This window comes from Pseudonaja textilis, chromosome 10, assembly GCF_049901715.1.
Source record: "Pseudonaja textilis isolate UNSWEBS1 chromosome 10, rPseTex1.2, whole genome shotgun sequence".
NCBI classification, from domain to species: Eukaryota; Metazoa; Chordata; class Lepidosauria; order Squamata; family Elapidae; genus Pseudonaja; species Pseudonaja textilis.
The window spans coordinates 8,121,624-8,144,152 of NC_141999.1; the positions used below are offsets into that span (position 1 = coordinate 8,121,624).

The following is a 22,529-nucleotide window of genomic DNA, read 5'->3' on the forward strand; positions in this document are numbered from 1 at the left end:
GGGTAGCCAAACTGGTGGATCATCAAACAACTCAACCCCAGAGTTCTCATCTGAGGCACAAATGAGATTAAGTAGACTCAAATGATCCTACTTCAGATACATTGTGCAACGATCCAACCCTGTGGAAAAGTCTTTGATGCTAGAAAAGGTGGAAGGGAGGGAAGGGAAGGGAAGTAAAGGATGATCAGCAGCATGGCAGATCGCTCAGTTACAATGGTGATGAGTGGACCATTTGGAGACTTCAAAGACCAGACTAGGTCATCATGGAGAAAAATCTATGTAGTCACTAGGAACTGAAAACAACTTGATAACTCATACCAACCAACCAACCAACCAACCAACCAACCAACCAATCTCTGCTCTTATGAAGTTATAGATGTTCTATTTTTAATTCATTGTTAGGAGGATGTGCTTGGGATCCTAATCTAGCACCATCACATCTAATGAATGGTGGAAACTTCTAGTCTGAATTCACATATTTCCCCACAGCCCAGTCCAAGATGGCAGATCTAATAAATACTTGCTGCTACCACTTGTGGCCTTCTCAGTTGCGTCTGTTGCTTCTCCTTTTCTGTGTCCATTTAAATGTAACTTTTCTTTCTCTTAGCCTAGGAGATGTTTCCTCTGCTGTTCTTCACCTGTGCTCTCTGTGAGCCACCACCAAATCCTGGCTAGCATTTACCAAATGTGTTTACAATTAAACAAAAATGCCAAACCGTCTGTAACCGTAACAACAGGCCCAAGTCAGCAGCCGGGCAAGGAGGGGATGGAGGTCAAGGCATTGTTTACTTTAATTTCTATGAAAGCTTTTTGGGAGATTTCTCCAACTCCCCCCGCCCCCTGCTTTATTAAATTCAGATGAGCCAGTTGGGGAAGGTTGGGTTACACACGCAGTCCAGGGAAAGTTTTAAAAAAGAAAACCAAAGCTTTAACCCATTGGGGAGAAGGAGGGATCACTTTGGAGGTCTCTCCACTGCCATTTTCAGCTGACTTTCAAATGACTAAAATGTATGGAAAAATGCATGGAAAATGAGCAATGCAAGGTCCCCATACTCCACCTCACCCCTTTGAATGATGACTAATCCCTTGAAAAATTGACTGAGAGCATTAGAAGAGTTCTGCCGGATCTGTCCAAAGGTCAATTCATGAAGACCAGCAGTCTGTGCAAACAGTGGTAAGAGTGCTAAGAGATTTACATATTATAATATTTTATATTTATATTGTATTATCGTATCATTTCATGTTATTAATTTTAATTTTTTACTTTTACTATTTTATGAATAACTCAAGGTGGTGATCATATCCAACATGCCTCCACTTATTTTCCCCACCCTTGTCAGGTGGATTGGACCGAGAGAGCGTGACTAGCTCAAAGTCACCCAGCCAGCTTTCATGCAGGCAAGACCGGAACTCACCCTCTCCTGGTGATTCCCTCAAAGTCACCCAAATAGCTTTCATGCCAAAGTGGAACTGGAGCTGATGGTCACTTGCTTTCTAAGCTGGTGCCTTAATCCCTGGACCAGTGGTAGCTAACCTTTTTGGGTTCCTGTGCCAAAAATGTGCGCACACTTGCATTCGCGTGCCAGCACCCAGAAGGCAATGCATGCACCCCCATACACCCCCTATGCATGTGCACACGATTTCCCTCTACCTCCTTACCTGCACTGCACCTCTCAGCTGATTTTCGTCCCGTTTGAGGCCTTTTTCAGCCTACCAGAGACCTGAGGGAAGCCTCTGCAGGCTTTGCAGGCCGAAAAATGGGCCTGTTTCATCACTTCCAGTATTTTTGAAAATATAGGAAGTGACGAAACAGGCCTATTTTTTGAGCCTGCAAAGCCTGCAGAAGCTTCCCTCAAGCCTCTGTCAGGCCGAAAAAGGCCTGAAAATCAGCTGGGAGGCACGTGCATGCGCAGTGAGGTAAGTTTGCCTGGGGCTTGTATGCCCGCACAAATGGCTCTGCATGCCACTTGTGGCACACATGCCATAGGTTCGCCATCACGGCCCTAGACCAAGCATTGTTTTCCCAAACAATACATTTTAAAGGTACCCTGGAATCTTCTATTGTTCTTCCAAAGCTAATATTCTGCAGTGGAGAAGGGAGTGAACAGATAGAGGAACTCTGAAAGGAAAAAAGTGAATAATCCTGTATTCCAGAACAGTCCATTCCTGAAACATTCTGCTTAGCATCTTCATACTGAAAATCAAACTTGAATGTGCGAATGGAACTTCTGGATCTTTTAATTATCCTGGTTAAGCATTTTGTATGGATCTATCCAGTGTGCAATGGGCAGTTCAGTTAGCTGCTCCTTTTTCCACTAGCTGGTAAGTGAGATTTTGGTCGTGAACCGAAACCAGTTCCCTTCCCTTCCATATTACAGAATATATCTATATCCATAATTGATTTAATTTGCATATCCATGATTTAATCAAGTTAATTTAATTAATAATTTGCACATCCATAAGGATGCTCGGGGCCTGCCACCTCCTCAGTGAATAAGTACATTTGTTGAACCCAACAGATTCCTCTGCTTTCTAGACTTAGGGTTGACCAAATTAAGGAACATGTTTTGCAAACTGAATTGAGGGAAAGCTCTAGAACAGTTTCTCCATCCTTCTCCCTTTGGACTGTACCTTTTCGACCTCCTGAAAATCCTTGAAATGTCCCCTTAAAATTCCTTTATTGCATATTTAGAGATTAGTTAAAAGTTGTTGCAATCACTACAAAGCAAAGGTGGTATTCAGCAGCTTCTGACCAGTTCTGGAGAACCGGTAGTGGAAATCTTGAGTAGTTCGGAGAACCGGCAAATCCCACCTCTGACTGGCCCCGCCCCCATCTATTTTCTGCCTCCCGAGTTCCAGCTGATTGGCTGGGTCTTCTTTGGTTGCCCTGCACAGGAGAAGGGAGCTGGAAAGCAGGTTAATGGGGTGGGGAGAGAATGGGGATTTTGCAGTATCCTTCCCCTGCCACCAAGCCACGCCCACTAAGCCACGCCCACAGAACCAGTAGTAAAAAAATTTGAACCCCACCACTGCTACAAAGGCAAAGCTTAATTGTTGTTCGTTCTCTAATCCGTTCCTTTCAGTCTGTTCTAGGCTATGTAAGAGAATTTTTCCAGCAATCCTAATTTAAAATCCTATAATATCCTTTGAAAGCAAATCCAGAGGATAATGACTGTACCCCCTTGAAGATGAAATAGTTACTTCTTTTGTTCAGGGAACATCTGCACCCTGATCTAGCAGAGGAGTCTATTTATGATTCATCCTCATAATTTTGTTTAGGAAACTCATAAACCGCTTGGCAAATAATAATTTGAAAATTAAGAAGCAGATTCGTTTTAAATTTAATTTAGAGAGTAGTAGAGTTGAATTAAAAATGGAACGATGAAAAGATAAGTGTAATCTGACATAGCCTAGCATACATAAATTATTCCAACAGGAAGGAGAAAGAAGACAAGAGGAAAGGAAGGTGGAAGAGATATGAGAAGGAACGGGGAATTCACTGAACATATATCTGCTTACGAAGCATTTGAAAGACAAAATGCAAAGGAAAGCACAAACAAAGAGAAAGATAACATCCTTAACAAGAATCAGATGAACATTTGAAATGGACTTGCATATTAGGGGGGGTCTTGGTTTTCTACAAGATAGTAACCTGATTCATCCATAATGCTAAGATATAAACCACGATTTACAACACATACATAGGTTGGCAGAAGCTGGGACAAGTAAGGGGAGCTCATTCCATTATGCGGCGCTAGGGATTCGAACCGCTGAACTGCTGATCTTTCTGATCGATAGCTCAGCTTCTTAGCCACTGAGCCACCGTGTCCCCTGTAGGTATTGTTTCCTACCTACAGACAAAATCGTGCCAGACTGAGGAGTCTGTCTACTCTCTGCAACTACATAGAATCTGGGAACCATTAGGGAGGGGCTGTCTTCACCTTCTTTCTCTCACACATAATCTCTTGTCTGAGTTGCCTTTTGCTCCTCTAGAATGCAGCCCCTCCCCCCTGGGGACCCACCTCCTCACTGCATTCCATCATATCATTTGCCCACAACCACCCCCCTGCGAGGTGGGTTGGGGGAGAGAGAGAGAGAGAGAGATCCAAAGTCTGTCTGAGGGAGAATTTGAACTCCTGTTTCTTGCCACCTAAGTTAATCACACTGGCTTCCCCCATTGACTCTGCTTGTCTGAAAAAGGGGGATCAAATGACCCCAGGACGCTGCAATCGTCATCAATATGAAACAAGTTTGATCACATGATCTGCAACAGTCGCGTGAAAAATGGTCATAAGTCACTTTTTTTCAGCGACATAATTTCATGCGGTCATTAAACGGAGGGTTATAAGTTGAGGACTGCCTGTTCTCTCTAATCGTGAGGGAATTGCTCTCTTCCTGTCCTCCAGCCATTCCAAACTCCGCTCTGTCTTTGCTCCCTGGGAAACAGCCGCTCCCTCCTTCGATTCCAGATTACATTCTGCTATAGATGCACTTGGTTATTTATCCATTATCCCACTTTTATTATTTGCCCCTAAGTTTGGGATTCCTGATTTATAATGTAGCTTTTCTCGAGTTTAGCCATTGTGGCTTAGTCAACCCTGACTTAGCAGGATATGTGAGCTATAAAATCAGTTGTTTTGGTTTGTGTCTTCCAGTGCTTTTTTTTTTTTTTACCTCCATGTGTGTGTTTTTTCTGTAGCACAATGTTGTTATAAAAGGCCCTTTTATTATCTTGTCAGTCTAGGCTCTGGAGAAGGCAGCTGGAGAAGAACACGAGGCATAGAAAACTTCAAGTCACATGCACGGCCACAGACCTTGGGTACACACAACAGGCTTCTTATGTGTTCCCCCAGTCAGGGATGAAGCACAATAAATAAATGAAATGAAAAGTGAGAGAGAAAATTGCACCGAGCAAAATGCAGTTGGAAGGATTCTTCCCCCTGCTCAATACCTCCCTTTAACACTTGGCACATTTGCAAACAAAATATTTCTTTCCCAGTCAGCCCAGGGAAGCAGAGCAGGGAAGAGAATATATATATATTTTAAATATAATATATATAAATATTATTTATGTCGTGTTTATTTTAACAACTTAAAAAAAAATCCAGAAATTCAGTTACAGTTGAAACAACAATGGAGCTACTTTGTTTTGGAGCAAAATGTTTGCTCCATCCAAAGATATAGCAGGATAAATTAGCTTTCCCTAACTTTATGCAATCCAATTTTTTGTTGTTGTGGTGTAATACTATGCTGAGCTTCCTCTCATTTCTATCTATCTGACTACAGAAACATGTTTCTGGCTATGGGTATGGGTATAGTGATGGGTTGAATGTTTTTAGACTTCCATTTTACGCTTTCCCCTAACTCCTAAATCCAAACAACTCCTCTACACAACATCTGGCATGGAAATCTCAAAGGTGAGCATGAGACTGCAGTGATTTACATATGACTATATAATAGATATTTTGCAAAATACAAAGCAGAAGGAGAAGGCCAGTGTTTTTCAACCTTGGCCACTTTCAAATGAATGGACTTCAAGTCCCAGAATTCCCCCAGCCAGCTTTAGTTAACTGTGGAACTCTGGGGGGGTTGGTGGATAGAATATAATAAATAGAATAGAATACCTTTATTGTCATTGCATTCTACAAATACAATGAAATTTGAAAGCTACTACAGCACAGTGCCCCAAACACCACATCACAATGACACTACAGAGTATTTATAAATTAAAATAATTAAAACAACAACAAACAACAGCAACAACAATAATAATAATAACAACCTAGTCTAAAACCTATCTAAAACATATAGTAAGTTAGATAGTTTAAAAATGCCACTATATACATAAGGGTAAATCACATATGCATTGTTTGATTCAAGAAGTCCATGCTTCTTAAAGTGGCCAAGGTTGAGAAACACCAGATAACACCATTTAATCATGAACTGAAGATGAGTGAGGGACAGCAATGTGTGAACAGGGAATAGCGATAGCGATAACATTTAGAATTAGATATTGCTTCACGGTGCTTTACAGCCCGTTCCAGAAGATTAACAGAATCAGCATATCGCCCCCAACAACCTGGGTCCTCATTTTACTGACCTTGGAAGGTGAATCAACCTTGAGCCAGTCAGAATCGTGCTCCTGGCAGTGGGCAGAGTTAGCCTGCAATACTGCATTCTAAATACTGTGCCACCATGGCTATGCACATGGAACACTGCTCTGAACATGGCTCTAAAACATGAAGTTGCCAGACAGGACAGCTCAAGTGCCACAGAAAATTGCAGGCAAGGAAAGCCAAATGAGAACGACAACTGTTGCAATTGTAACACATCTGGGAAAAGGCTGGTTTGGGACAGATCAAGTCTGGAATCCAATTGAAAGACCACAAAGCTACTGCAAGGCAATCACATTTTGCTTTAATATCCTATTTTAGGAATCTACTTCCTCGGAATAGTCTTTGATTTCTTGCAGTTTTGATGCAGTAGGGCCATCTTAACTGAGTTGGAGTTCCAGCAGAAATCCCAAACATCTGGATTATGGGGGTGCTGGGCCCTTGAGGCCTGATCCCAGGTTCTTACCAGCCATTAGAGCCACCTGCTTTTCATCTGCTGTTGTTTTCCATCCACCGATCTGGCCCAGCCTTTGAACAAAATTGTTCCCAGCAGAGGCCTAAAGACTGCTCGGATGCTGCTGCAAGCATCACAAAGCCTGTTGCTCTAACCCTTTTCTGTCAGGAAGGAGGAACAACCAAGGTTTAACCAATGCCGCATGTGAAGCAAGCTTTGAAGAGGAATAAGGGCAAGCGCAAGACACGGGGCCAAGGCCACGTCAGGGGGTAGAATAGATTGTTGCACCGCAGCTAAACCCCGGGCTGGTTTGCCAAGGTGGCTTTGACGAGGGTTTTCTTGTAGCTTACTTGCTAACCCATGGTTGAACGTACACAGCTGAGCAGGAGTTCAAAGCAGAGTTCACACATGCTAAGCCAGGCCGCCTTAAGGTGGCAAGCATGCCCAATACTCTTTCCTCCTCCTATTTTCCCCACAACAACAATTCTGTGAAGTGGGTTGGGCTGAGAGAGAGTGACTGGCCTAAAGTTCCCCAGCTGTCTTTCGTGCCTAAGGCAGAACTAGAACTCACCATCACTGGTGATTGGCACAAAGTCCCCCCAGCCGGCTTCATGCCTAAGGCGGGACTAGAACTTAGTCTCCTGGTGATTGGCCCAGTCACTCAACTGTCTTTCGTGCCTAAGGCAGGACTAGAACTCACTGTCTCCTGGTTTGTAGGCCAGCACGTTAAAAGACTACACCAAACTGCAAACATTGTTATCATATTTGAATAGATTTATATAAGATGCTATATCAGAACCTCTTGGTACACTGTAGGAAGGAATTCAGTTTCTGCTTTATAAATTCTGGTTTATGGTTTTGTTGCATGAACCCAACCTTTTGGTTTAGTAATACATGGTCAACAAGTTATGATTTAATGTAATCTAGCAACCTTTGAAGGAATTGATAGCCACTGTTTTGAACCACTACCTAGATTCATATAATAAATTGACTCGCAATACAGTAAAGCCTCTGGTCATGAACACTTCTGACCATGACCAAATTGGGTTCCGACCACAAAATTCACAATTTCCCCCCCACACAGCTGATTTCCCCTTCCACGCCAATTTTTTTGTCAGTGCCAAATTTCCAAAATTAGGTTCGGGTCACAACCAAATCAGGTTACGGCCAAAGTTATGAAACCAATTGTGTTTGTGACCAGAGGTTCTGCTGTAGCTGAAATAGTTAAGCATATACTGTATTTCCCCATGTATAAGCCACCCCTTTTTTCCAAAATTTTCAAGCCCAAAAAGTAGGGGGGTGGCATATACAAAGCAGGTACACTTTTTATACGTGAAAAATGCATAAAATAATAAAGTAGGAATAAACTGGTTTTCCAGCAGTATGCTATACTTTTTGTAAAAATTGTAAGTGATGATACGATTACGAGTGCGAGTACGCGATAGAAATGCATACGCTAGGCATCGGCCTGAATGCTTCGTTCCTACTCGCCCGATGCGTAGATTGCTAGCGCCGCCCGCACCGCTTCGACGCATGACCGAAGTTGTAGATCTAGACGTCGCGGACGACTTTCGCCTGAAGCTTTTTCGCCTGTCGCCGCCCGCACGGACGCCGCCCGGGCTTGGCGGCGACCGTCCAGTCGACCTGCCGGCGATCGCGGGGCAGACGGTGTTGCAGCACCATCGTTTTTTTTTCGTGCGACTTGCAAGATTGTACACAGTATTGTTGCTGTGTTATTTTGAAATTCTAAAATGGCTGAAAAATGAAGAGACAAGCCTACACTGCAAGCTTTAAGTTAAAAGTCATTAAGTTTGCCAAAGAATTTGGTAATCATGCAGCTGAGCGGAATTTGGACCTCCACCAGATCGGAGGGCAATCATCAGATGGAGAAAGCAGGAAGAGAAACTTCAAAAATGCCAAGGATGAAAAAGGCATGTCGTGGAAAGTCTGCCAAGTGGCCACATTTGGAGAAGGAATTGAAGACATGGATAGTTGAGCAACGTCAACATGGTGTAGTTATTACAACCAAGATGATTTTGCTAGAAGCCAAAAGAATAGCAAGAGAAAAGAAGTTGAAAACTTTACTGGTTCAGCAAATTGGTGTTATCGCTTCATGAAGAGAGAGAAGCTGTCAATGAGGACTCGCACCAGACTTGCTCAAAGAATGCCTGAAGATTATGAAGCAAAAATAGTGGAGTTTCATAAGTTCATCATCAACCTTAGAAAGCACTGGAATTACGATGTTTCTCAAATTTATAATATGGATGAAACTCCAGTCACATTTGACTGTCCAAGCAACAGAACAGTCGATCTGAAAGGTGCCAAGACAGTTTCCATAAAGACAACTGGAAATGAGAAGAACAGATACACTGTCGTCTTGGGTTGTGCTGCTGATGGAACCAAGCTAAATCCAATGTTGATTTTTAAGAGGAAGACTTTCCCTAAAGAAGAAATTCACAACGGAATACTTCTTCACATGCATGAGAAAGGCTGGATGGATACTGATGGTATGCAAATTTGGTTCAAGAAGATATTTGGATGCCGACCAGGAGCTCTGCTTAAGAAACCGGCTTTGCTTGTCTTCGATTCCTTCAGGGGACACTTGACTGAGGATGTTAAGAAGATTGCCGAGACTATGAAAACCCAACTTGCGGTTATTCCAGGTGGCCTGACTTGTCAGCTTCAGCCCCTTGATGTTTCCATTAATAAAGCTTTTAAGGTGGCACTACGAGAAGAATGGAACCACTACATGACGACGACAGCAGGAGACAATCTTACCAAAACTGGTCGACTGAAGAAACCATCAATTGGAGAAGTTTCGAAGTGGGTAAAGAAGGCTTGGGACAGTGTGAAGATCGAGATCATTGTCAAAGCCTTTAAAAATGTGGAATATCTAATTCTCTTGATGGTTCAGAAGATCATTTGATATATGAAGATGACGATGAAGATGACACAGAGGAAGAAGAAGAACTGTTAGCTAAATTAGATGCCAATAATATTGAAGAAGACGTGGAATGTGATGGAGCAGATAGTGATGATGAGTGTATGAGTGATTATTATGAATCTTGAATTTTGTTTCTTTGTAAATTTTCTTTCTTCATAACTTGTTTCTCTAATAAAATATTTTTTTCAAAACTTCACAGTCCAAAAATTGGGGGGGTGGCTTATACAAAGGGGGTGCTTATACATGGGGAAATACGGTAATGAGAACCCCAAGGCAGCATAGATGTCTGGTACAAGCTACGATGAAGTCAAAGGTGTGATGACATTGTGTGATGACATCGTGATACATATCCTCTTCCCCATGCGTGGTATTTAATCACCTAGGATAATCTCCTACTAAACAGGCTAAATATTCAACATTTAAAGCAGGGTCTATGGAGATTCTCAGTCACCCAGGTCATAGTTGTCCCAAAGGTGTTTTTTTTTTCAAGAGGCAATTGGACTTTCTGGTGCTACCAGAACTGGACTACCATAAAGTCCAGTTGCCTTTTGTGAACAAAAAAGCAACTTTGGGGCGATTTAGAGCAGGAGAGTCTAACCTTGGCAACTTTAAATCTGGTGGACTTCAACTTCCACCCCAGTCAGCCATGCTTGGATCTCCTTGCATTCTGCACCACGGTACAATTCATACCTGGGATTAGCTTCAACAGTTTGTTTATTTTATTTATTTATTTATTTATTTGGTTTGTCAATTGCTTACAAGATAATAGGTATAAGTAAAAACATAGTTATGAATACATGGATACATATAAGAAAAATAAAAAAATAAAAGAAACAATAGGACAGGGATGGTAGGCACGTTGGTGTGCTTATGCACACCCCCTACAGGCCTCTTAGGAAAGGGGTGAGGTCAATAGTAGACAGTCTAAGGTTAAAGGTTTGGGGGTTTGGGGAAGAAACCACAGAGTCAGGTAGAGTATTCTAGACATTCACCACTCTGTTGCTGAAGTCATATTTCCTGCAATCAAGTTTGGTTCAGTTAACCTTGAGTTTGTATCTTTGTTTGCTCTTGTATTGTTATGATTGAAGCTGGAGTTTGCAGGTAGGACATTGCAATGTATGATTTTATATACTATACTTAGATAGGACCGAAGATGGCATAATTCAAGGTTTTCTAGATCTAGAATTTCAAGTCTGGTGGCATAAGGTATTCTGCAACGAGTAGAGGAGTGGAGAACTCTTCTTGTGAAATATTTCTGGACTTTCTCAACCGTGTTACTATCAGATACGTAATGCGGGTTCCAGACTGATGAGCTGTATTCAAGTATTGGTCTAGCAAATGTTTTGTATGCTCTAGTTATTAGTGTAATATTACCAGAGAAAAAGCTACGTAGGATTAGGTTAACAACTCTTAACACTTTTTTGGCTATGTAGTTACAGTGGGCTCTAGCACTTAGATCATTAGAGATGAGTACTCCAAGGTCCTTGACAGAGTTTGGATCATCAACAAGGTCTTGACTATTCAGCTTGTATTTTATTTTCTGATCTTGACTATTCAGCTTTGTATTTTATTTTCTGATTTTTTTTTTGCCAATACGTAAGACAGAGCATTTATTTGTTGAGATTTGAAGTTGCCATTTGTTTGACCATTCTGATACATAGTCGAGGTCTTTTTGGAGGGTAGCAGTATTGTCTGTGGTGTTGAATAGTTTTACATCATCAGCGAAGAGAACGCAGTTGCCCTTAATATGATCACAGAGGTCATTTATGTAGAGTTTGGAAAGAGTTGGTCCTAGAACACAGCGTTGAGGGAACACACCACTGTTGACAGGTACAGAATTTGATAGGACGCTCCCAATTTTGACCATTTGTTGTCTGTTTGACAGGAATGCTTCTATCCAGTTATGTTCAATCAACTTTGGGGCTTGGCTGAAGGGGGTCTGATGAAAACCTTAATGGACACCACCAAGCTTGACAAAGCAGGGAGCCACCGCTGTCCCGCAGGTCCACCAGTGTTCAGAAAGGGTCGGGAGTCCACGGACTGACCAGGCCGAGTCCTCCTCCAGATGTTACTCATCATCATCCCCCCCACCCTTCCCACCACAGACGTCACCAAGCACCCAGTCCTCCTCCTGGCGTCTTGCCCCACCCTCCCGCCGTTGGTCAGGTGAAGGTGCCAGCCACCCCAAGAAGGACTTGGGAATGCGTGCGTGGAAAGGAGGAGCCGTCGGCACGCATCGGTTTCCCGGAGTCACCTGGTCTCTCTCCTCGCCTTCCTTCCCCCTCTCTGCAATCGCCGCCACCGTCACCCCCCTACCACCACCCCACCCCCGGTCTGGGCACCTCCAGGAAACGGGCGGGGCTTCCTTCCTTCCTTGCCACCTTCCCGAGCCCTGCCCTCCCGCGTCTCCCCCCGCCCTCCGCAGAAGCGACGGTCGGCTGCCCAAATCCGGCCGCCCCTCCCCGCTTCATTCCTGCCAGGCTCCAGCGGTGAGTGCCAAGGGCTTCCGGGGAGAGGACGAAGAGGGGGGGGGGGCGCAAGCGACCGTTTGAAAGGGGGCGTAGAATAAACCCTTTTCGCGGGACCCCCGACCCAGAGGGGATCCCGCTTTCTACCTTCCTTCCTTCCTTCCTTGGCGCCAAGGGCCTTGCAGTTTGCCTGCACGGCCCGTTGGCGCTGCACCTGGCATCCCCCACCTTCTTCCCCCTTCCCCCCCGCCCAAATCACGTGCCCTAAAACGGCCACAGGTCCAGCCTTCTCCCACCTGCCCGACCGGGAAGGCTTCAGGACAGCGTCGTCATTCTCGGCCGGGAAAGGAGAGAAATATTTTCCAGAGCTTGCTTGGAAAAATGCCAGCGGGAAGGGGGAGCCCGTAGGTGGTAGCAATGCTGAGTCAAGATTCTGCACCCCCCCTTGTTCCATCATGGCATCTTGGAGGATTGTAGGGGAATCAGCTCGGGATTTTTGTTCTGCTTTGGGTGGAGTTTTTTTTTGGGGGGGGGGGGATCAAGGAGAAAACCTTCCCTTTCTGCCAGGTTATTCTATTCCAGCTGTCTGGCCCAGATCTGCCCTCGTTTGACCTACAGCTCAACAACGCAACCTGCAGCCCCAAGAGTGACAAGAGCCCCTATAAGCTGTGCTTGTGGGCCTTCTGATGTTCGTGTATACAACATGCAAAAGTGTTCGAGGCCTAACAATGGCTTTTGCGTAACTTGTGAAGCCCGTTCAAGTTAACTTGGGTGAGGAGAAGGGGGTTGGCTTGGCCTCTTTCGCAAACCATTTGTTTGGTCAGTTTATCACTTGTGGTAACAAGATTAACCTGTAGTGCCAAGATAACCATTATGGGAGGAAAAGGGAGATAGAATGATTAAATAGATGGGTGGATGCCCCATCAAAGTTTGCTGGTTTTCTTGCAGATGTTTCATTACCCAAACTAGGTAACATCATAAGTGCTAGTGATTAGCACTGATAATGTTACCTATTTGGATAAGGAAGCACCTGTAAGAAAACAACCAAGCTCAGAGAGTGACCAAGGACCCCTCATTTCAACCTTGAGCCCCAAATATTTTCATTTACTAGGTGCTCAAACACTGAAGCCATTTGTCCGGAATGGTATAGGGACTTCTGCTTCAGCATGGGATTGGACGAGAAGACCTCAAAGTTTTCTTCAAACCTTATTGTTCTATGTTCTGCATTCATTTTGATGACTATGTTATTCATTTGTTTTAGTAAAACTTGAATTAGATCAGCTAAAGTACTTATCCAGGTCCCACGTAGAGTGACAGGGTCCTCTCATCCCAACGTGCATTCAGAGGACTATTGTGGCTTTAAGCTAGGAAAAGGCTACACGACATAGTCATGTAGTCATAGAAAGATGGACAATTCAGTTTGTGAATTACTTGTGGGTTAGCATGAAATTTATCGTCTCCTCCCCGTCTCCCCAGTAAAAGAAGCACTAGGATTGGCCTCTCACAACTCAGCAATAGGATTGGCCTCACACAACTCACGGGACCACAATCTGGTTACTTTGTGGGTCAGTACTGTATGCTGCGTGAATTCAACTTGGCTGGTCAATTTTTATTTCAGTGTTGCATGAACCTGCACCATTGAGTTAATGAAATAATTCAGGATTACGATAACAAGAAGCTCATTATAGGAGCAAAGGAAACTTTCCTTAAGTCCTAGAAAACCAGACCATATTCAGAAGAAGCTTAGTCAGCACTAATCACAAAGCTACTGATCACAGGGGTTTTTTTATTTTATTAGATGACCCTTTTAGACAGGTCTACATGTTGAGATTGGCCTGGGATCCAAACCATGAGTTTCAGGATGACCACCTAGGAGTGTTGGAATTTTTCTGCTTATTGGTCATGTCTTTACATCTACATTTCTTTCTCTGCTGGTTTCTTTTTCCCAGTTGGGTGGGGGCATTGATGTTTGCCATGTGCCAGCCGGAATTCCGCCTCCACCCACAGCTCGGTGAAGCCCAGGGAAATTCACAGCAGGATGTGATCTACCGTAACAAAAAGGACTCCCACCCAGACAAGAACCTCAACTTCATGAATGAGAAGTCCTACGATAGCAATGAAAACTGGAGCCAACCGATATCAAAGGCGCCAATACCAGAGGAATGGGAACAGTGGAATGACAACGGGATAAAGAAGATATCTGAGAATCTGACTGATCTAATACAGAAAGCAAAGAATTGCTCCAGAAGCATTTCTCAAAAATTGTCTGAGGACAATTTCCTGGGCTTAGGGCAGAAGAAAAGAGAAGAGGAGGACATCCGTAGACCACCTGAAGGTTCTGAGTTCCGGAGTCCAGAACAAGAGACCAAGTACCAGGTGAAGGTAAAGAAAAAAGGAAGTCTGGTCAGCTCCCCTCTAGAAGACAAGGGTTATTCCAGCAGTCGTTGGACTGATAGCCCTGAGAGTGATGGCACCAATGTTTGGAAGATACCTTCTGTCACTGATGAAGACTGGACACGCAACGCTAAGCAGCAAGCTTCCTGTGGTGATTTTGAGAGCTCTTCCTCTAGTTCTGAGACCTTCTCCCCAGCACTGGCAGAGGCCTTCAGGAACGTGCAGGAGAAGAAGAAGCTCAAAGAGTTAGAGAAACAGAAATATCAGACCCACTTAGTGATGTACCGCCGCCTGGCTTTGCTCCGCTGGATTCGCAGCCTCCAGGAGAAGGTTGCTGACCAGCAAAATCGATTGCAGGAGAGCTTTGACATTATCCTGGACAACCGCAAAGAACTTATTCGACAAGGTGTGGGGCACACTAAAACCGCAACATAGAGAGAATTGTATAAAACAGCCCCCACCTTCCATCTTTTCATTTCTTAGCTTGGCCTCCCAAATAAGGGTCCTCAGGATCATGGCTTGTTTGCAATGTGCCCCGGTGGACTTTTCTCATGTTTGATGTTCCTCCTAGGACAGCAATTTAATCATAGACATTCCAGACATATTATGTATGTGGACACATACTTTTTTTTTCAAGATATTTTCCAAGATGCATCACTTCTGGGGGTGAATGTATTGTAAATACAACTTACAGTGAAATGAAATAAGAGATGCATATGGTATTACGATGAGTAGGACCTATGGTCATGGAGAAAAAATGAAAAATCGTGGACATATAGGCTTATAAAACACTTGCTAAGCAATCTGAGATGGAAAAAAGCTTGAATTGGGAACTTTGCAAGTCAGTTGAGTCTTGTACTACTAATTGGATAGAATGTTGGATGCTTCAAGCCATGATACAACTTGCATGGCATGACATCCTTATGATACAGAAGAGGTAGTTCTGTGCCACTATTTGATAACCACCCCAAACGGCCAAATTTCTGTTCCTCCTAGCCATTTCCATACTCTTTGTCTTATTTATCACCTTTGTTAGTTCTTAACTAGACTCCATCCTTCTTGCCAGGAAGAATGGGTTTTGAGTTGGTTTGCTATCCAAGCTTTTTATCCTAGCTCACTTCCTACTTCCAGGTGCTCACAACCTTTTCAGCCCTTAAAGTTCAAACCGATCAGTATGCAAAACAAGAATCTTGAAACCAAAGATCTGGAAGGCTTTAGAATAGGCAGGATTCTTCTCCCCAGCCTTATATTTATTTAATCTGCATCTAATTCTTTCCTTGGCCCTTATCGACTTACCAAAATGGGATAATGCTGAATCTGAAGCCAGTCTTAAGCTCCTTGAAAGCATTCGGGAACACGGGGCAGGAAATGAACCAATCAACATGTGTCACGAATGTGACCAACCCACAATTCAAATTGTGTCTCCTGATCTTCGGCTGATCCTTGGTATATGTTGAACCACTTTACAAGGTTGGATGTCAACATACAAATCTGTGCCTGGGTTGACTGAAGAAAGAGGACCTTGTTTCCTATGTTTTAGACAATGACCTCTTTAAATTAAAATCAGAAGCATTTTTCTCTGTACTTCCAAATAAACCAAATCTTTCCAAGAGTGTGATCTCCTTGGAGACCAAATAAGATTTTACACATAACTGCATGCGCATTTCTTTAAATTTAAAAGAAAAACAAAAGCAATATGGAATACTGTAACTTTCAAAGTAGCACAGTTGTACTGGCTAAAATGGAAGTGTAGTAGCCTCTTGAAGCCCAAGCCTCTTGAAGCCCAAACCCTTGAATTTTATTTCTATAAGAATAATTCCTGTCTTCCACTCCCAGAAAAATTACAGAAATTGCTCACACAGTACACTTGAAGAGATACCTAGTGATGTGGGTAGCTTTGCAGTAACACAGCTATAAACTACTGTTTTCTAGTCTACAGTGTTTGGTGAATGCAAACTGTGAGTAACTTGCTATCAAAACTGGGTCCTCTCTTAAGATGAGTTAGAAAGTTTCCAAGAGTGTTTGACATTTTCCAACATTTCTAAATTAGGGAGTATCAGATGAAAATATTTGCTTGGCCAGTTCAGTTGACCAAATCTGATTTGCTATTTCTTTGATGTGATAGAATGTCAAATTTATGTCCAAGTTAATATAAAACAACATCCCCTACTTCTTCGGTGTAATCTGTTGACCTTAGTTGGTTCTGGTTACTTTCAAGATAACAGGCTATTTCACCCAGCATCTTTTGGGTGGAAGTGAAATTCATTATTTTAAATATTTTACATAATGTTTATTTTAATCTTCCTTTCCTGTGGATGATTCTATCAATAATAGAAGTACAGATATATGGGTGTACATTTCCAGTAATGGATATCATGTTGCGGAAATCCTTCTCAAACTGACAAAAAACCCCAACCTTTAACAGTAGAGAAACTTGTCTGTTGCTTTTCTATATTTTTTTAACAGAAAAAATTTATTACAAAGTATAATATATGCTAGGATAATGATGTAAACTAACTTTACTGATTGTAGCATTTGGATAATTATTGCCATCGCTAGTACAAATCAGGAGTAATGTGCATGCTCTTTGAAAGAAGATAAAAATGTCTGTATTTGGAGACATACTTTGAATCTTGATTATTAAGCTGGTACCTAAGGCATTTTGGGGGGAAAAGAAATAAGATTATAGAGTGAGAATGTAGGGAACAATGTGTTGGATGTGAAATTTCCATCGATTTTGTTTGTATTGTGTCTAAGCCGATGCTATTCAGGTAGTCCTCAATGACTAATTGAGCTCACAATAAAGTGGGTCACCATCTGAGCATCCCCAATTTTACAACCTTTTGGTGGTGGTCATTAAGCAAACACTGCAGTTGTACATGTTGGGTGGGGGCTTCTGGGAATTGAAGTCCAGAAGTCTTAAAGTTGCCAAGTTTGGAGACTTCTGCCATAAAGGGGCAGATCTTGCCTCTCTTCTACCTGGCAGGTCTGCAGGCCAAAGAGCATGGTAACTATTGGACGATGCTGGCCTGCCACCAAGGAGGATGCTGATAGACTGCCCCTGCCCAGGATGACTTGGCCCCTACCTTTGCCCCAGGAGTTTGGTTAGTTTGTAGGCCAGGTGGTAGGCTAGATTTGGCCTGAAGACCATAGTTTGCTGACCCTAGTTTAGAAGATGGCACTGGTAAAAATGAAGGAAAATTTGCATTAGTGTCAGCATGATTGCTCTAAATTGATTTTATAATTTTTTCCTTTCTGGGGAATCCTGGATCACTCTTGGGGAGTCAGCCACTCTATCAGATTCCTAGCGCTTTGCCCAGATACAATTCCCAGGATTTAATCCCAGATGCCAGGACCTTTAAATGGTAAAAGAGTTATTAGATTTATGGATGTTTGTTGCTTTTTATGTGCAATGATCATGCATATCTGTGGCTTATTGTTTTTTTAATTTAAAATAAAAAGTCTCATACTGAACTTTGATGAGTGATGCTGAAGCAGGAAAATATAGCGCTTTTAGCTGGAGAGCGAATCTTTCCCACGTGCCATTACAGAAGCGTATTAAGAATTGCAAAATTTTGCTATTTTAATTGTGTAATGAAAGTACAGTTGTATTGGCCTATATGGCATTGGTTTCTTAGTTTGATCTGACTTGAAGAGCTGACGTACACTCAACAATCAGCCCTAGCTAGGTTCACCAGGCGCTGCTATCTGTCTGAAGACCTTAGCTGTTGATAGGCAGGTGGTAGAGCAGCATTTCTCAAACCTAAGAACATTTAAGACAGGTGAACTGGGTGGGGAATTCTGGGAGTTAAAAGTCCACCTGTCTTAACATTGTGAAATATTGGTAGAGCAACATCCTGTGACTTCCTGCAGGGAGCTGTCCAAGGTCCTAAGGCTTCTGCCAGAACTAGCCTTAGAGCTTATTCATGTCATTCTCTCTGGCCTCAACCAGCCAGGATGCTTTGACTTGAAGCATGCCCGAGGCTAATATTTGGGAAGTGTCATATACTAGTTAAGATGTTGTATTAGGAATGGGAAGTGTCTAAAACTGAGAATGGAAGCTTATTGAGTAGCTTTGGATAATTATTATCTTTCCAATGTTTCTGTGGAAAAAATAATCAGAGAAAAGAATGCTGCATATTACCCCATGAACTTTTTTTTGTAAAGGTGGGGTATCAAGATGATGATGATGATGATGATGATCATCATCATCATCATCATCATCAAAGGACAGAAAATGCCAGGCAATGGTATTATCAGTAGTAAACTAAACACTAGGGACTATTAGGGACAAACTCAGAATCGTGAATCTATAAATAAATTTTCAACCTTTGTTTATTATTGATTTCATGGAGGCAGAATCTTTTGAAATGTTGTTTATTGTTTTTTCCCAGATTTCTTAAGTGTCGTTTATAAAATTAGCTATCAATAAATTTCATTTTTTGGTTGTTTATCTCCATGATATCTCTCGGCCTACCCATCATGTCCAACTTAGAAGTAAGGAGAAGTTTTCTGACAGTGAGAGCAATTAATGGAATAGCTTGTCTCCTGTGGTTTTGTGTGCCCCATCGCTGGAGGTTTTCAAGAACAGACTGGACAATCAATTGATTGGGATGATGTACAACCTCTGCCTTGAGCAGGGGGCTGGACTAGAAAAAATCTGAGGTTCCTTCCAGCCCTATGAATCTATGATTTTATGTCTTCTAATATATATGCCTGGGCAATTCCCCCGAATTCTACAAATGAATGGGATACTTGCGCAATAAAGACTTGATGTGAAAACACCACTAATATATGTAACACTGACTCTAAGACTCAAATTAAATTTAGTTATTTAAGATGTGTGGAGTTCAACTCACAGAATTCCCCATCCAGCATTCACACATCTTAAAGCTACCATGTTTAAAAAATACTGCTCTAAACCTTGAATTCACTAAACCTCTCTGTCTCAAAAGCAACCTGCTGTTGAATACCTTGTCTTATCTATCAATGTCTATAAGTAATACAGGATATTTATAATTTAATAGAAACCATTCTTTAAAAAAGAACATGCTCTTTGGGTTCTCCAAAGACAATTCTTGCAGCATGCTTAATTTAAAAGAAAAAAAGAAAGACAACGTTGCCAGAGGATGGAACTATTTTTGAATCCACACAAAGTTTGAAAATAATATAAGGAAATAAATATTTTTCACTCGTGCTACTGTTTTTGTTTTACAGCTTTTATAGCTTTTAATATTTTATATAACCATGATCCAAACAGAGATAGCACTGATTGAAAATATAATATGCAGTTACTGCCAAAGCTTTTAACATTTGGAAAGGATTTTAGGATAGTTCAGAAATAAACCGTCTAAAAGGGCAGCAAAAGAAAAAAGAAGAGAAAAAAGGGGCTTTATTCTCTGCTTTAAATAATGCTATAATGCATTTCCTGTAAATGCTCTTGCACAAATATATATTTCTAAAACATTGCCAAATCGCTGTTTTTGTTTCTAAAGGCAATGTTGATAAAAATGGTTGATATAATGATACCTACCAGGAAGAAAACCTATGCTAATTGAAAATAAATTGACTTTTCCAAAATAACACAGTGCTAAAAAATCTACCTGGCAGTTTCTCAGATGTTTTTTTTCCCTGCCAAAAAATGGCTTTTCATTTTTATCTTCTGCTTGGAGCACCTGAACGTTTCTTTAGAATGTCCCTTCGTGATGCTTTTGAGTTTAATTTATCGGTGGAGGTAGAAAAGGAAGTGCTATCCAAAAATCACTTCCGCGCTGCTATTGGGACAGAATCTGAGCCCAAAGCATTTGGCAAATCCAGTCTCAGAAAGCTATGAGGCTCTCATCACCAATATAGGTAGTCCTTGGCTTACAACCATTCATTTATTGACTATTTAAAGTTACAAGGGCACTGTGAAAAAGTGACTTACGACTGTTTTCATACCTACGGCCATTGCAGCATTTACGTGGTCATATGATCAAACTTCCAATGCTTGGCAACTGACATATATTTATGACAGTTGCAGTGTCCTGGGTTCATGTGGATCCCCTTTTGTGACCTTCTGACAAGCAAAGTCAATGGGGAAGCCAGATTCACTTTAAAAACCCTGTTACTAACTTGACAACTTTAGTGGTTCTCTTAACAAATATGGCAAGAAAAGCCATAAAATGGGGTAAAGCTCACTTAACAAAAGTCTTGCTTAGCAATGGAAATTTGGGCCTCAATTCTGGTTGTAAGTCGAGGATTACCTATATATATGTACCCAATTCCAGTCCTTAAGAGCATGTACTATACTACTTAGTTCAGCTCCAGCCAATCTCCCCCAGTTATTTCTCCATCTTCCTTATCTGGTCTCCGTCTGATTCAGAATCTCTGTCACTCTGGCGAGAGCTCCAGGTGTTGGAAAGAGACAGCCCTTAGATCTTCACCACCTGCGACATATGCCTGGTTTTTTTGCTCCAATACAAATCTGGACTGCCTTAAAATATTGGTGGTGCTGATTTTTTGGGGTCCACTTCTCTGTTACTCTATAAACCTTCAAAGTTTCCCATCCTTTCCATATTGAAAAAAGCCAGTGAGCAAAATCTACTTTTGTGTTGCCTTTCCTTAACTTGAATGGTTCTGTGGAAAGACAACCCAAGGTGGAGGATTGGACAATATAAAGATAGGACACTCATGTCCAGACTTTGATCACTTGATCACTAAATACCTGTCTTGGCAGGACATCATGATTCACTCAACCCAGTTTTCTGGGTTCTCAGGACACACTGAACCATAAGCTAGCCACATAAACTGAGTTTGTATACAACATTAGCTAAAAGGTAACAGTTGAGCTTTCTTCTAAAGGAATGCTCAACTTGACCAGGAGTGTCAAACTTGTGGCGACACATTGTTGTCACATGACTTATCATGACTTTTCCCTCCTTTGCTAAATCGAGGGGGTGCGTGGCCAGCACGCGACACATGTGGCCCACCGGTCATGTGTTTGACACCCCTGCTTTAGAATGTTCCTTAATGATGTTCTTTATTTTAGTTTGTTGGTGGACATGGGAAAAAAGATGCTATGACTGACGCTGTTTATTCAGATTCTCCATCCTATTATCCTGTTATGATGGAATCTCCAATTAGATTGGAGGGAGGTGATAAGACGGGGCCTGAACTTAGAAACCTTGCACTACTGAAAGTGGCAGAGGGCTGACTTCCCTCAGAATCTTTGGAGTCTTAACTGATGGTTCCCAAGAGAATGCAGTGAGATTGGTGAGATTCTTGTAATATAGGTGACCAACAATAAAGCTTCAGCTTAAGGCTATTCACAAGTGGCTCCGGTTTCTGGCACCTGACAATTATGAACATTTTTTTTTAAAAAAAAGCAAGTATTCCCCTTGTGAGTGAATCAAACTGAGCAGGGAAAGCTATTATAGAAGGTGGATGGTAGACAGCTTCTAAAGAGCATTGTGGCAGCAGATTAAATTCTTCAGTGTCTCTGATTCTCAGCTCCCTGGGGCTGTTTGCTGGTGAACAGGGACAGAAGAGCCAGAGAACAGAAGAGAGCTATAAATACCTGTGACTTGAAACTGAGTCTGCCAGAGGTGTTGCAGTGATTAAATTGTCTATTTGATCCACGTTGGGACTTTTTCTCACCTAGTTGCCTCCCCACCCCCAAATACCTTTTCAACCAGGGGCATTCAAGGATGTTCAAGCCAGCAACACAATCTATATTTGTGCAATTAGGAAATGAACCTGGAAGGTAGAATTTTGGTGCGGCGGGGGGGGAGGACGGGGGACAGGACTGAATGAGATGGTTCCCACAGTTCTCATTTCTTTTTTTTTGGAAAATGGGACGATTTAGTTCTGAAATTGTGTCCATGAGAGAGAGAGAGAGAGAGAAGATGGATGAATGAGTGGTTATAATATAGTGTTTTCATTACAGATATGTATCTTGTTGAAAAAGTATCTTCTCTTCCAATTTGGCATTCTCTCAGCAAAAACACTCAAGAAAAGTGGAATGTCAAAGTAGACATTTTATAAGGAGCACTAAATTACAGGAAGCCTAAATTGATTTACCTCTAAGGTTACATGTATGCGAAGTGCATGTTGACCCCAATGTTGTGGGTGTTTGTGGGGGTGGGGGTGTCATTTTTCCTTCCTAGTTTTCGATA

The 22,529-nt window shown here is 42.1% G+C and overlaps 1 protein-coding gene across 1 annotated transcript; it reads left to right on the plus strand.

The window, feature by feature from the left end:
* Nucleotides 1–11,732: 11,732 nt before the first annotated feature.
* C10H1orf216 (chromosome 10 C1orf216 homolog) lies at nucleotides 11,733–19,173 on the plus strand. The gene is made up of 2 exons (XM_026702651.2): nucleotides 11,733–12,000; nucleotides 13,929–19,173. The coding sequence occupies exon 2, from the start codon at nucleotides 13,945–13,947 to the stop codon at nucleotides 14,806–14,808; it is 864 nt and encodes a 287-aa protein (XP_026558436.1). The 5' UTR covers nucleotides 11,733–12,000; nucleotides 13,929–13,944; the 3' UTR covers nucleotides 14,809–19,173.
* The last annotated feature ends 3,356 nt before the right edge of the window (nucleotides 19,174–22,529 follow it).

Coding starts and splice junctions, on each gene's coding strand:
- C10H1orf216 (XM_026702651.2), top strand. CDS start 13,945: ATGTTTGCCATGTGCCAGCCGGAATTCCGCCTCCACCCACAGCTCGGT.